The following is a 17,013-nucleotide window of genomic DNA, read 5'->3' as shown; positions in this document are numbered from 1 at the left end:
AAAATAAAACAATTAGCTTTACAGGCATACCTTAAACCTTCTGTCATATTTGATAACTGTATCTGCAAAATCAATACGTTCCCTCTTTGCAACAAACTGCCGAAGTTCAGGACGATTTTCCATGCCAATGTAATCTCCCATGAAATTTCGATTAATGCTATTCCGACGTCTCTCCTTTTTATTAAGCACAATATCTGAAGCTGTAGAACATTGGAAGAAATGGAAAAGGACTCAAACACTTCAGAAATGTCTGAACTTTGAAAAAGTAAGCTAACACAGATGTATGCTTTAATATTAGCTATCTGAGTAGCAGGTTATGGATATAGAATATTTGAACAGTCTATCGTTTCTCCTACTTCTCATTTCTGAAATTCAACATCACTGCTAACAGTAGCTGTATGGAACTCTTTCATAGAGTTTGAACTCAAATTAGACAGTCCTTGAGGACATTTTTATACAGACATAATGTTTCCAAATCATCTAATTATAGACAGATCAACGGACAACACACCATTCCATTTATCCATCCTAAAGCAAAGAGACACGTACTCATGGGAACATAGGGTTAACTAAGAATATAAGTAGACCAATTTCTTCCACAACTGCACATTATTCAGTGTTAGGAGGTGTACACCTGACCTTACCAATGACTGTATCAGCAGAGAGAAAAGATGGCCAATAAATATAGCTCTCACACAAATCACACTAGCACCCATGTCGGTGCCAGCAGTAAACAACTTTGCTGATTCTGTTTATCTTATAAGACATTTTACCACTACATTTAACAGGACATTTACTGGAAACACTCAGGGAAACACTTCTTGTGAAACCCAGTTTTTGGAAGTAGCTTGGATTCTGTTATTTTATGGTATAATGTGGCAGACAATGAACTAAACAACTTAACCTATAAATGACCAATGCAGGATCACTTAACAAATGCTCAAGAGGAAAACATTGTTACAAACCAACAAAAAGATCAAAATAAGCATGTCTGTAGCACTCCCTTATACATGTATGTGTGTGCATGTATCCAATGCATCCAAGCACAAAAATATTTATAAATACATATATTTGCAATTTTATTGCATAGTTATTTGACCTGTGAACTGGGTTAGATTTCTTTCCGGAGACACAGACTGCTGAACATTTGTAAGCAGATACAATGTGAGAATGTGTGACAGTGGTATGTAAGGAAGTTTCTTTTCTCCCCACTGTTGTACGAACTTGGAGTTTATATACATAAGGAGCAGGGAGAGTGGGGGGGGTGTGTGTGCAAGGTGTATGTATGCATACATACACACAAACAAACATACACACAAACAAACATCCACATCAATGCAGAACACTGGGGGAAGGATAAAATCATCAAAACAGCTTTCAGTTAGTGAAAATGTTTTTAATCCCTCCAATTTTATACACACGTCAGGCATATTTTATCAACCAGAGGAGAAGTTGTGGATAGCAAATAATTAAGTTGAAGGATGTCGGGGGGGGGGGGAGAAGAGGGCAAGGGTCAAGTGAGATAAGATGATCCTTCTAACAGAACAAGGTGGCTTGGGATTACATAGTTAAGGCTGCTATACGTAGCATAAGAAGAAAGCTATAATTCAAAGTGGAAATGGATGATGATGAAAAGGAGGGGGCTAAGAAATAATGACAGACTGGAATTGTGGATGCAGATCCTTAAGGAGAATATTGTTAAAGTAGCAGAAAGTAGTCTAAGAACTAAAACAACACAGGAAAGGAGAAGGGAGATTCTGCCAAAAGGGCTGACTGTAATTAGGAGTACAGAGACTAGGCAAGAGGGCACTGGAACTTACTGGAGAAAACTACCAAAGGAACCAAAGTATTGGGAGCAAATGATTAGACAGAGAAAGGTAACAGAATGGGAAGAGGCCAAGAATACATTTTGACTGCAGGCTAGGGACTGCCTTCCCTATTGAGGACTGATATCAGAGTATACGCAAAGAGAATGGAATAGGAGAATCCTAAGTGAAAGACCAGCACTGGTAGAGTTTTTAGTAGAATCTAGAACAGAAGCTGCTGTTAAAAAGGGATAATTAGTAAGGCATATACAATATTCCATGTTAACTATAGGAATCAATCAGAGGAGGTTAGAAAGGATTGGTAAGAGAGATTGGATAAGGATTTCACAAAGAAACACTGGAAGGATGTGTATGGCTCACAAATGTACAACAAAGTCTAGAAGATTTAGGATCTTTACTTGGAAATATTTGCATAGGCATTTTTATACCCCAACAAGACTCCAAAGAATTTTTTCTCAGGTAGATGGCAAATGTTGGAAACATATCTTGTAGTGAGTTGGCAGACTTAAATTCCCTGACTATGTCAGAAATACTGGGTGAGCAAAATGATTTTTTGACCAGTGATACAGAATCATAATTGCCTAGCCATATACATAGTAAAGCCTTGATGAGTTTAATGCTGGTGGCTGCCAAAAAAGCAAATACTAGAAAACAGAAATCAAAGTCTAAACCAACTGTACTACAAGTAGCGAATGTAGTAACAGAGATAAAACAACTGAAAGTGCGATCTTTAGAAAAGGGTAGGAGCAAATTGCATAGAAAAAAGGGAATTGTGGGAACAATACCTGCAGAATAATGTTCTGTAAGAGGAATGAAGTTTAAGAAGAGCAAGAAATTAATGTGCTATGTTATGTTTGATGGACAATGACTGTACAGAAGAATATAAGAGATGAATAATGTTTGTAACTGAAAATATGTAAATATGGTTTGTTTTCATTTATATAAACGTATGATTGCCCGTGTCATAACTGATAATTCAATAATGTTTCTTTTTAAAAAAGTCTCTCAGTTGTTTCACATTGGCATCTAGGTGCTGCAGCAGGATTATTGTCTATCATATGACCTACAGTCAGATTTTAATTCAATCAGCTGTGCTTTGCAGTTAAAATCCTATCAACTGGTTGATCACCTGTACAGGAAAAAAATTACAGCTATTCCACATTTCAGCCACTGGACTTTGTTCGTTAAACTGCCAAAGTGCCATCTTAGATCTACAAAGTAGGGTTATAAAGATGTTATTGGCTATATGAAAACTATAGGTACTAATATCACCTATGAGTGGGTGAAGGTATCACACATGCAAAAGGTATGACAATATATCAGTTCTCAATATGTCCCATTAATGTTATAAACAGGATTCTTGAGACAAAGACAAAGCATGTTTTGCAATTAATCAAAAACAAAAATGAAAAACAGCAGACAATGTGGAGCCTATTACTGGACATATATAAAAGTGTATACTGATATTGACAAACTGTTAACTTAAAGTAACCAAATAACTGTTAATCAGCAATAGTGATGGATGTGCAAAATGGAAATCTACTGAAAAAAATGAATTATTGCACCAAGCTCCCAGATTTTAAAACTACTAAATTAAAACCATTATGACCTACCGAATAATCTTTTCATGAGCATTATGACAAATATCCACACATATGTGATTAGAAAACAGCTCATTAAGCAAATAATATGCATGTATGAGCACCATGCATTGAAAAGAAAAGTAATATTTGATATTACTCTGAAGTCGATGCACCATCGCAAAATAAATATAATAATTTTAGTCAAATGTCTATTTACAGTAGAATGCTCAAAATATATGTAACATTCAGTGGTAATTACAGATAAACAAATACAAAATGTACAAATTATTGTAACAATGGTTAAACAGTCCCATGGTACATATGGTGATGGGAGCTTCATTTAATGCAGGCCAGGATAACCCAGCTCTAGTTACAAACACCGGGAGATAAAATCTCACAGTACACCATAACAAAATGAGACAATGAACAATGTTCTTCTTTGAGAAGCAATATGATCCAATACTTATATCACCCTTAACTGATATAAAGCCAAGAATGGATAATACGCCATCTTAAGTCCCACTGTCTGTATATGTATATCTAAAAACACTCACTTATTGCAGCATTTTACTGATGCCGTTTCACTTTACAATGAAGAGTCCTGCAGACAGCCCCATGAAAAACTACTATAATCTGTGGATCAAGTTTGCCAATAAAACAGAAGTTAAGAAACATTTAACACACATTGATAAATGGGATGAATCAGTTAAAAAATAAACAGTTAAAAATATTATCATTTTTATGCCTTTTCCCACTGCAGCAATGAAATGTAACAAGCAAAACCTCTATCTTCTCTACAGTAGGCAAAGTTGCACAATCAGTGGAACAGAAGGCTAAAAAGGAAATGCATCAAAAACCTTCTTAGGAGATGGCTAAACACTTCTGCTACAACCTTCAGTAAAGGAGGAAAACAAAATAAACACAAGAAGGCTTCTGTATGACCCCCATGGGTGTGCTCCTAAGTTTATAAGCAGGAGTTAATGGAAAAGGTCTTAAAGAAACTGGTTCAGAATGGACTGACAGTAAATATTACTTCAGGGTCCCCCCTCACACTTTGGGAAATGCTCTGAGCTTGCAGTCTTTACTTCTCTATGTGAAATATGCCTCCGCATGCTAGTTTTTCCTTGGAGTACAGAGACTGAATGCACTACAGTAGTGTATGCTCTACCAGTTTTTTTTTTAACTTGTAGGCGAACACCTAGTGTACTGGCTGGGTATCACCTGTGTGGTCAGGCAGAGCCATGTCCCTCCCTCCAGGAATGGGAACGTTTTTAACAGTCTTTCATGGCTATCCTTGCCAGCCAGTTTCTACAGGCACCTGAGTTGCTAGTTGAACTTTGCCTGCCTGGGCTTTAACACTACAAGTCATGGAGCTAGCACAAAAAAACAAGACTTTGTCTAGCTGATGGATTTGTTCATCCTCTGAATATCATCTTCCCTCAAAGCTTTCCATAACATAAAACTTGCTGCCATATAGTTAAGAACAAATCACTATACACACCCACACTCTCAAAATACATCAGTAAGGTCAACATTCTGATGGATTTTTTTTTTTGCCCTTGAGGTTTACCTTCTTCTCTCATCTTAATATATTTTCGTACAGCAGTGTGCTTCCCCCATGCTTTCTGAATCACTCGAGCATAGCCATCATATCGACGCTCTCTCATCTCCTCTAAAAGGAACAGCTACAAGAAAACAATTACATATTATATAATTCTATAGCTTCTGAACACAAAAACTCTATTCTTATGATGAGTTACAACTTACCTTCTAATTCAAATTGAAGTATTACTTACATAAAGCTATTTAGAGCTCTTAAAAGCGCATATACTTTGAGAAGCTAACAAAGTGGCTACATGTGCGCATACTATCTCACATTAACATTTTAGTTGGTTAAACTGCAATAAATAAGCATGCAAAGTTATAGACTCATTTGTACTATAATGTATAATATACTGTCAATAAAATACAGGCTATACTGCTGCAATAAGGGTGATCATTCAAAGGATTCCAAATTGGCTGCACATTGAGTAACAGCTCAACTGTAGCTCTGCCAGTGTGAAAACAAACCCACAGAGAAGGTCAGTAGATTTGTGTGTTTATGGGCAAATTTCAGTAACTGGCTAGTAAGTGTACTGCCTGGATGTCAGGAAAAAAAAAGAACTACACAGCACCTGGGAAAAAATCAGCTACAAAAAGTGAGAAAGAAACACAGACTGGGGAAAGATCTGCAGCTCTTCAGCAAAAAGCAATGCAACCTCCAGACATGACTTCCAGTAACCTACAGGAAGATATAAGACAACTGCACAAAGGCCTGGTTAAAATAAATGGAACACTGATATCAACACAAACAACAAAAGGCTGGAAAAAATGGAAGAAGCTTTAAACAGATATTCAGATGATGTGATAAAGCTGCAAAAATCGGAGTTTGAAGTGAAGAAGAGGCTGGCTGAATGAAAGACTGCCCAGGAAGAGATGTTTAAAATAAAACAGAATTAGAGGACAGAAAATGTAAGGAGAACTTAAGATTTTCCTCTATACCGGAGCAGCTGGAAGGAACAAACTGCACTGACTTTATGAAAGGACAAAAAAAAAAAAACAACTAGGCTAGTATTCCACAGCAGGAGTTGTTACTTGAAAGGGCATATCAAGTGTATGCTCCAAACCTGTATGCAATCCTTCCAGCAGAAGGAATTGATTCTGACAAAACTGTGGCAGAAGGACAAAATATTAAAAGTGGGAGACAACAAAGGGTTTGTGGAGAATGACTGCTCATTGTATACCAGGCAGAAGAGGAGTAAATTCATTCCACTATTCAGGGAATGTTGAGATGCAGGTGTGAGAATCAAACTGCTGCACCCAGCTGTCTTCAACATATTCTTCCCTGGAGAGACAAAATCATTTTTTGGTGTACATGCTAAGAAGGAAATACAAAAGTTTGTCCAACAAAAAGTGAGTTGTGAAACAGAAGGATATTTTGCTTCTTGTTCTTCTGGTAATAAAGACCATTCAATGGAAAATGTTAGAGAGAAGGAAGGGAGCATGAGAGTTGACTAGAAGAATAGAGAGTATATTGCAAATGAAGCAGATGCAGGATTTGGGAGATGGAGATGAACAGTAATAAAACCAGTAACTTAATGTGGGATTAAAATGCAATAATTATATTTGTGAAATATAACAGACCAAGAAAACATGTAATATTAGACTTTTTAAGAACCTGTTGGGACTTGTGGGGGATTCAAGTATATACCCTAATTCATATCATTAATGTTCAGAACAATGCTTTGGGGTGGGCTCGAGATGGGAGAAAATTAAATGCAAGTAAAGGACACTTTTTTTCTCAATAGTACTATTTTTGTGGTGTATGGTTTTCTTTGCAAAGTTTTGTCAGTTACTTTTAAGTGTAATGGGGATTGTAAATAGGTGTTGCTATTATTTCATCCTTTCTTTCTACCTTCTCCCTTTCTTCTTGTTTGGTTTTAAGAAATGTAGGTACTGCAATGTAAAAAGAAGCCTGGTTTAAAAGAGTGTGACGAGAGAAAAAATAATGTGCATTTTCTCATGGAGAAATGATTGGATTAAGGACCTTAGACTGATTTAGTAACACGTTTTAAGTGAAAGCAAGTAAAGGGAAAAAGAATATTGAGTATTATGATTTTTTCTAGCAAATGAATGCATGCTTAGTAGCACTTCTGTATCTGGCAATAATGTCTTCATGGAAACAATGTGATAAAGAGCAACTGACTGTCTGGTTCTTATATCTCCATGGAGATAATCTGATAAACAGAAATTGGTTACAGTCTAGTGGAGAGTGGTTGGCTGGGAAAAAAAGAGAAACTGGCTAGGAAATAATGTTCTCTGAAAGCATTCAGGGTTTTGTCAAGCTGAGAGCTATAAAGATAAGACAAAATCATTTAGCACTTAGTAGAAGCACATACTCCATTATGTGTCTTTATGGATAACTTTTCTCTTAGGTTAACTCAAGTATGTGAGTGTGGCTGTCAGTTTGGGACATTTGTTCCTATTAGAAGGGTAAAACTTTAATATTTGAAGATGTACATAGTTTTGTGTGTTAGTATTAAATGAAAAGGTTTTAGGGGGTATTGGGAGTTTTTTTGAAGGCTTTTAATAAAACAAAAAAGTTTTGTAAGATATGACATAGGGTCATACAGATACGACAAGAAACAACTATATAAAAATTCAGCCTGCCATACAGTGTATGCATGTAACACAAAAGCTGGAACTAGACATTTAACAAAAAAGGTGTTATACATAAAAGGTGGGAATAACTTTTTAATACAATGATGCTGTCGGTCATGTATTTAAATGCCAATGGTCTCATAGATAAATACAAAACAGAAAGAATAGTGAACAATATTAAAAACAGAGTGCAAATAGCCATGTTACTGGTTACACACACTTGGAAACAACTGAACATGTGAATTTGATAAAGAAAGGTTTTCAGAATGGTTATTCAGTGGAATAAATGGGACAAAGGAAAAGAAAAGTACTTATATTAATTGCAAGAGGAGATCCAATAATGATAGAAGAGGATAAAAAGAGAATAATGACAGACTTGTGCTATGGGGCTATTGGCAAGGGAGGAGGATTACACTGGCATGTATTTATGTTCCACCTAAAACTGCTACAATGAAGCTTAAGAAAATTCTGGGATAAATAATCAGTTTTCAGCAGTGAATATTACTTCTAGGTGGGGACTGGAACTTGATTTGCAGCAGTGAAGATGTATTTTGTAGGGGGGGGCAAGAGTACTTATATTAATTGCAATATTAAAAACAAAGTGCAAACAGCCATGTTACTGGTTACACACACTTGGAAACAACTGAACATGTGAATTTGATAAAGGAAGGTTTTCAGAATGGTTATTCAGTGGAATAAATGGGACAAAGGAAAAGAGAAGTACTTATATTAATTGTAAGAGGAGCTCCAATAGTGATAGAAGAGGATAAAAAGAGAATAATGACAGACTTGTGCTATGGGGCTATTTGGCAAGGGAGGAGGATTACACTGGTATGTATGGAGCTTCAGAAAATTCTGGGAGGAATAATCAGTTTTCAGCAGTGAATATTACTTATAGGTGGGGACTGGAATTTGATTTGCAGCAATGAAGATGTATTTTGTGGGGGGAGCAAGAAGGGACGGTATTACAAAGGAAGGTAGATTTTTGAAGAAATTTATGAAAATATTTGGCATGGAAAATGTGAATTCAATAATAGAAGGTTTGAGTGAATTTATGCATTATTCCCCAAGATATAAAAACTGAGCTAGCTGAAACAGAATTGACATTTCACAGGAACGTGTGCATTTAACTGAAGGTCTCGATACTCACCCAATAACTATTTGAGATCATGCACCAGTAATAAGTAAAATAAAAACACAGGGTAATGAAATACAAATGAGACAATGATGCCTTCACACCTATCTGTTGAAAAGACAGGAATTGGTAGTGGAGATTATTCAGGAGCTATTCAAGAGGATAGAAATTACTTCTGAAAACATAGAGAGTGGGATAAAATTAAGGTGGAGTTTAAAAATAGGGTGGAAATACAAGAAAGGTAGCTATGGTTAAGAAGTAACAAGAATTATTTAGCGAGACTGACAAATGTTAAAGTATTACAGAATGGGGGAATCACACAGAACAAGAAGAGGATCAACTGCAGAATGCCAAGCAAAAAATAAAAAGATTACCTTGAAAATATACACGAGTTTAAAAAGACTGCTGTTAAGCAACTGTTTTCTGATAACACTAGCGCACAAAAACTTTTAGCACAGCGCCTCAAGCAACAGAAAGTAAAAAGGGCTGTCGCCAAACTTAGAGAGCCTTTAACAAGGAAGGCAACAACAGATCCTGTAGAGGTATTAGAAATATTTCAGAAATTCTATGAAAGTCTGTACAAAGCAGAGAAATATGGAAATCAAGAAAAGCTACAAATCAAAATGTTTATGGAAGAATTAAATATGCCAAGGTTAGAGGTAAATGAGGCTCAATTACTAATGGTTAGGATAAGAGGAGATGAGATAAAAATTGTGGTTTATAACCAATCTACAGGAAAGTCCTCAGGAATACATGGTATTCCTGTGGAAGCTGGAGAAAAAAAAACTGATAAAGATCTGGAAGATTTTGTTTAACAGTATTTAAGAGGAAGAGAAGTGCAAATATCCTGGAAGAACACAGTGGTAGCTGTAATGCCTATATGGTAAAGATCCATCAGATTCAGCTTCATACACATCCATTTCAATACTAAACCATGATTATATGTCTATAATGGCTAAAAGAATGGCAAACGTAATACAAAAATTGATAGAACTGGATCAATGTGGTTTTGTGGAGGGGAGGCAAACATCTGACAACATTAACAGAACACTGATGATCCAAAGGGAAGCAGCATTTAAGAAAATACCATTGTCAGTGGGTTTTGATGCAGAGAAATCATCTGCCAGAGTAAGCTGGGACTTTATGAGCATGGTAATGAAAGCATTTGCATTTCCTGAAAAATAGATAAGGTTGATTAGGAGGATATATGAGGGATAGGAAGCAAAAATTAAAGTGGGTGGGGGGGTTCCTCTCTAATAATTTCTGCGTGAGCAGAATGTCCTAGGCAGTGATGTCCTCTTTCCCCCTTTTTATTTGAATTATATTTAGAACCACTGACAAAGAAAATCACAGACTCTGAAATTCAAGGATCAGCAGTCAAGAAAAGCTGGCTCTTTTTGCAGATGACATTATTTTATACCTGACAAAACCAGAAAGAGACATTATAATATTGTGGAAATTTTTGAGACTGTTTCAAATCTTTTTCTGGATACAAAATTATTGACGCTGAAACAAAGGCAATAGTGGCAAATTATGTACCCACATTATGAATTGGTTCAGCAATATCCATATTTATGGGGACATGATAAAATGGATTATTTAGGAGTATGGATTAAAAATGATTGTGGTGTGGCAGCTAATGATATGTGGGAAGAGACTAAATAAAAGTTAATACAAAAACTGAGAAAATGGAAGCTTTGTTATATGGATAGTAAGACACAAGCAGATAACATGTCTTTAGTCCCATTAGTCTTATACACTGGTCAGGCATATTTTTATCATCCAGAGGAAAAGTTGTGGATAGCAATTAATAAAGAGCTGAAGGACTTTATATGGGAGGTGAAGACAGCAAGAGGCAAGTGGATAAGCTGATTCTTCCAGTAGAACAGGGCAGATTGGGATTACCCGATTTGAAGGGGTATTTCAGAGATACACAGTTAAGACTGCTATACATAGCACAATCAGAAAACTATAATTCAAAATGGAAAGGGATGATGAAATAGGGGGAAGCCTCAAGAAACAAGTAGAGACTGGGATTCTGGATGCAGGCCTTTAAGGAGAATAACAATAATCATACAGAATACTATATCTATAAACTAACAGAAAGTATCCTAAGAACTAGGCCTACATAGGACTGAAGAAAGTAGATTCTGCTGACAGGGATGACTGCAATTAAGGATTTAAACAGGCAAAAGTGGGCTGAATTTATTGGACAAAACTGGCAAAGGAACGAAGGTCCTGGGAGCAAATAACTAGAGAATGAGAGATGACAGAAGTCGCCAAGAATTTATTTGGACTGGGCGCTTGGCCAGAATGAAATGGGTAGCAGCACTTTTCTCTTGTATATTTCTGACAGGAAAGTATATTTCTAAACAATTATAACCAACTTAATTGAGTTAATTTCAATAAATCTTGCAGTCTTGAGGATTGTATCAAAGAATTTTTTACATATTCCGTTATTTTCCTGTCAAATATTTCATGGGAAATATTCATCACTATATCCAGGATTATAATGAGTCATACAAAGGTAACTTCACAAAATTCTGTACTTAAAAAGAGATTCATTCAGTACTAACTTCCAAGAATTATCACTTAAGATAAACTGGACACTAAAACTGAGGATTTTAAACAGAAATGTTCCAAACAAATGGAACAAATCAATGAAGTTCTGCAGCTGCAGAAGTCCCAGATAGCAGGCATTAAAGATTCTTCAAATGACACAGATGCAAGACTGAATGAGGATGAAAATATTGAGTTCCTGCTAAAGCAAAATACTCTACTCCTAGACAAAACTGATGACCTCAAAAACAGATCTCACAGGAATAACATCCATATATTTGGATTACCTGAAAGAACTTAAGGTAATAACATGATTATTTTTATTATCTCCCTGGCTCCCTAAAATTTTAGAGTTACCAGAAGCACTATCATTTGGAACAGAGCACGCACATAGATCCTTAGTTACTCCTGCATCTAAAAACAATACTTCTTCCAGGTCTATTATTGCCATTTTTTTCTCTCAAGATAAATAACTTGTTCTTAAGGCTGCCTGGGCTATGTCACCGCTCAAAATAGATGGATTTAACATTCATTTTGACAATGACTATTTTGCATCAGTAATATCTAAAAGAAAACAATTTCTTCCTTTCATTAGCTAGCTCAAGGAAAAAAAAAAAGTACATCTACTGTTTCTTGCCAGATTAAAGATTTTCCTTTCAGATGAAACTAAACTCTTTGAAGATCTTGACCCTGCATTGTCATATCTAAAACCTAATAAAATATTAGAACAAACAGAATATATGGATTGGTCCATTACATCCTTAAGGAGGCAAGCAGAGAAAAATGGACAGAAGGTAAATGAAAAGAAGAAGAAATTGAGAGAAAATTCTTAATTTATACATAAAGAAAATGAAGTGTTAAAGATTGCTTTTTTCCTTATATAAATATGCCTATTCTTCATCCTCATATTTTTAAACAATACTGGAAAAGATCTCATACTCATCTAACAGAAACAGAAGTTAGAAAATCAACATGAAGTCTGCTATTACAAGGTAACAATGTTACACTTGCCTATTATATAAACAATCAATACTTTCTTGATATGTTATAATAAAATATTATTAGGTCTTTTTTAGTTTCAATCCTTATTTAAAAGAAGCATGTAGCCACATACCAAAATGCGTGGTGTGGCATTAACAGTTGGTTACCATTAAGCTAATGCATGCTTTGTGTCTGCGTGTCAGTTGTAGTTGCACCAAGTTTGATTATATTAGTTTACATTATCTAATTCTCAAAGTTGTCTTATTCCCATAAATGGGAAATTATCTACTAAAAAGAAGCTTGCGCTTCAAGTGGCATTTCATGTTTTAAAAGCATTAACAGTGAAAGCATGCCTTACAAGGCGATAAACAGACAAACATATTTTATTAATCTAAATGTGGCCCTGGCCTGACTGAATTCAGTGTAACATTTAAGGAGTTGTTTTACCATTACTAATAATATAATATGAACATTTAAAAAACACTGAAACCATGAACTTGTAGCAAACATCAGGTCCACTAAAAAAGCAAATGTATATAACACCAGACAAACAGGTGGACCCAGGAACAACTGAATAATCCAGTATAAAATGTGTTTAATTCAGGAATAACGTTTTGCAGACTGACTGCTTCATCACATGTAAATTCATTCAACAAAAGACTCATATAATATATAATTCAAATAGTCACATGACTATTATGAATCAAGGCGATTAACAGCTCATGATTTTGACTGGTGGACAGCTTTAGAAGGTTAATTTAAATAATAGGTGGAACCTATGAATAATACATTAGCTCAAATGTCACTGTTCTCAGATGAACAAAGTCAATGAAACCATAAGATTGCAAATGGGGAATACAAAAAGATACAAACTCTGATTTCTGGCTAATTTAAATTAAAATCCAAGTTATATTGTACTGTTAAGACATCATAGCTTAATAACATAATTCTCTATGCTATAGTAGGTTACCAAAAATGTATTTTTTCTCTTTCTAGATGATTAGCTTTGATATCTTTTTTGAATGAAAAATAAGAATATGGACATACCATTTCTGTTATACAAAGCAGTATAGTTTGTTACATAAGACAAACAATAAGAACGCTATGCAAAGCATGTAAACAAAAAAATTTGGTGAATGGTATATTTACATTAAGAGCTGTCAGAAGTGTTGCTCTTTATCATTTAATAAGGAAAACAAAATAATGCCATATACTCTGATATATTCTTAAGTACATTTCTTGAAGACTACATTCGAATGTACATATTAAGATGTTTTGTAGAAGCATTACATTAATAGTGGCAAAAACATATACATAACACTGGCAACCTTTTTATTAGAAGCTTGATGTTAATGTCATGAGTATCTTATCATTACACTTGAAGCTATCATATACAAAACAAAGAAAGAACAAACTACGTGAAGTTATTAAATCTCGCCATTTATTCTCACTGATGGGTTCGGAGCTGGTCCTCGGCTCTGACATGGCTGATAGCAAAGCTCAAGGTTTGCCAGTAGCTCGAGACCAAGCTCCTTATCCCACAATGCACTGCTGGAATTACCTCAGATCTAGTTTGCCGCGGCAAGAGAGATCTCGGTGATCCAGCTAGCTCAGACCATTTGTGAAAAAAAATAGCAAGTTTTGATAAAAAATTTTCTTTTTTCTCTTAGATATTTCCATACAGACAGTTTGAGTGTTAATGTTAATATTTTAATAACAGAATCAGTAGTTTCTGATAGTTAATGCCCTGTTGGGCTTAGTTGTTTTGTGTGGGTCTTTTAGCCCTATTTAGAGTGAATAATCTCTATTTTCTTATAGTCAGGGTTTTTTCTCAGTGGGACTGTTTAGCCCTGTATTTGTAAATTTATAGTTTAACTGTTATAGATAATGCCCGGTTTAGGCTTAGTTGCTTTCCTTAGTTAGTGTGGGTCTTTACAAGGAAAGTAACGACTTCACTGTATTAATTTCAGTATACTGGTTTTTCTTATCTACTATTTACTATGTCGGATAAGGAAAAGTCCCATCCTAATCGGGATTCAAGAAATGCCCCAATTGTGGACAGAAAATGTCTGTCACTGATGGACACATTCAATGTGTTTACTGTCTGGGGGCTAAACACCTCCAAGACACTTGCAGCATTTGCCATTCCTTTTCTTCAAGAGTCCTCTTGGAGAGAAAGAGGAAGCTAATTGACAGGGGATTACTGCAGCATTCCTTTTTGGAGGTGTTGAGTAGCCATGAAGGTACTAGCATGTCTTCCAAATCCTCCAAATCTTCAAAATCTTCAGATCCCAAAGTTGCAAAAAAGGCAAAAACTTCAGCGGGAGGGTCATTGGTTCCACAGACCTCGGAACCGAGTGTCCCTTTGATTCGGAGCCAGCTCCCAGTATTGGAGCCGGTCTCTGAAGTTCCCTCTTCTCCTCTGCTCCAGTCAGCACCTTCGGTGCATTCATCTAAGTCTTCAGTCAGCCTTTTGGATTTGGACATGGATCGGCTAGTGCAGAAGCTTTTACAGGCACCAGGACTTGCCAAATTGTTGTTGGCCCCAACCAGCTTGTCGGTGCCGAAGACCACTGAACCAGATTTGTCTACTCCTCCTCTGAGCCGTACTGGACCCTGGGAGCCAAAGGAACCCGAACCGATGATTGTCGAACCCTTGGAGCCGATACCCACACTTGGATATCCTCGGCGCTGACCGAGGACTCTAGGAGCCGACGTTCTCCCATCGGGTCTGGAGAGGACAGTCAGATCGATTTGTCAGTGCCAACTCTTCCTCTCGGGGCTCTAGCTCGGATGAGCTCAGCTCCTACCTCAGGCTCAGAGCCCATGGTTTCAGTGCGGGAGGATCGGACGGCCCTTTCGGGTCCATCTACTCCTTCTCATCGGAGTCATGGCACCTTCGATGCTATGAGGAGAGTCCTGTCCCCCAAGACAACGTCAGCATCAGTTCGGCCTTCCCTCTCCCCTCAAGCTACTGTATCTGCTTCTTCATTTACCAGTCCTCCTAAGCGTAGAGACCCTGAGCCTCAAGTACCCCCACAGGTCATCCCCTGCTCTTCTGAGTCCTCCCCAGATCCCCCCACTGAGGAGATGCCCAGGAAGAGACTGTGTAAGAGGAGGCACTTAGACTCCCCACAGGAGTCTTTCACATCTGACACGGACTTGGATAAGTCAGAAGGGTCCCCTCGATCCCCCTCTGAGGATATCTCCTTTGCAGAGATATTAGACATCCTCGGTCAGAGGGGTGATTGGCAGTCCAAGACCCCTACTGAGGATGAGTCCATGCTCTTGAAGGCTTTTGGGTCTCAACCTTCCACTTCTTGGGTGTCTCCGCCTTATGATGAGCTCATGGAACTGATCTCTCGTAAGGCATGGGAGTCACCGGAGGCCATGGAACCTGTCCCTCGCAAGCCAAATAAATTCATGTCTGCCCCAGTGGACAAGCCATTTTTGACCAAGGGAGTGCCTGTTGATGCCATTGTGGTAGCTGCAGCCACCAAAAAGGAAGTGTCTGAAACATCCGCATCTATCCATCCTCCTAACAGAGATTCTAGGATCATAGATAGATATGGGAAATGCATGTTTAGTTCAGCGACTTTTTCTCTGCGATCACTGAACTACTTAACCCATTTTACAAGACTACAAAGAGATCTCCTGAAAGAGCTAGGAGATGCTCTCCAGGTTACGATAGCTGCAGGGGTGGCCGACAAAGTCAACGCACAGCTTGCTACTCTAAACTCAGTTGTAAACTCGTCCATGCATCTCATATCATATGCAGCTGATGGTTCGAGTAGAGCCACTAGTTCGGCCATGGCTCTCTGAAGACAAGCCTGGATGCATCTCTGTTCCTTTGCAGAACCCTTTAAGTCTTCCTTTATCAACATCCCATTCGATGGCTCATCACTGTTTGGGCCTAAAGTAAAGGAAACTTTAACCAGGCGTGAGCAGGAAGGCAAAACCTTATCTGCCGTTGGAGTCTGTTTTTCTACCCCTACTTGGCCCTATCCCAAGGGCCCTAGGGGAGGAAAAAATGTGGTTCCGAAAAGCACAGGGAGCCTTTCAGGACACACATGGAGAAACCCCCTCTAGAGGCAAAGGAGGGGGTAATAACAGAAGATGCCACCCCCACAGCAGAGGGGGTCCACAGCAACAGGGTGACAGGGGTCAGTTCTCTGGTCAACCCTACCAGCACCCTTGAAAGGGGACCCGGCTGTTCGGCTCTGGAGGCATTCGGGGGTAGCTTGTCTTTGTACCTAGAAGCCTGGCTAAACATGACATCAGATACATGGGTACAAAGCATCATTTCCAGAGGATATTTCATACCATTCTCTACCCCTCCCATTCCTGTAAACAGAATCCCAGATGTTCCACCCAGTCTCAGGGAACAAGCAATTGTAAAGGTCCACAAATTGCTAGAAAAAAAAAAAAGAGTAATCCAACCAGTCCCAGCAGACCAAGTTGGATTTGGAACTTACTCAAGATTCTTTTTGGTACCAAAGAAAACAGAGGACTGGAGACCTATCTTGGACCTCAGCAGACTCAACCAGTTCATAAAGAAAGAGAAGTTTCGAATGGTCACACTTCAGTCCATTCTTCCCTTCCTAGGGAAAGGCGATTGGATGTGCTCCATAGATCTCAAGGATGCGTACTATCACATAAAGATGAACAGACACTCCAGAGAGCTCCTGCATTTCCGGCTGGGAGCCAACCATTACCAGTTTCGAGTCCT

At 37.6% G+C, this 17,013-nt stretch overlaps 1 protein-coding gene across 1 annotated transcript in view; it reads right to left on the bottom strand.

Moving 5' to 3' along the window:
• The window catches only part of LOC122808363 (unconventional myosin-Ie-like), a gene marked incomplete in the record, with an annotated part of 1,223,059 nt that overhangs the window by 415,251 nt on the left and 790,795 nt on the right, over nt 1-17,013 (bottom strand). Inside the window, 2 exon segments of the mRNA XM_044079330.1 lie at nt 31-200; nt 4,980-5,094. Of these exon segments, the coding sequence (XP_043935265.1) occupies nt 31-200; nt 4,980-5,094 (285 nt within the window).

Source organism: Protopterus annectens, chromosome 8.part0 (assembly GCF_019279795.1).
Source record: "Protopterus annectens isolate FY-2018-M chromosome 8.part0, PAN1.0, whole genome shotgun sequence".
NCBI lineage: Eukaryota > Metazoa > Chordata > Ceratodontiformes > Protopteridae > Protopterus > Protopterus annectens.
The sequence above is the reverse complement of the archived record's forward strand: the minus strand, read 5'-3'. Positions and strand labels throughout refer to the sequence as shown.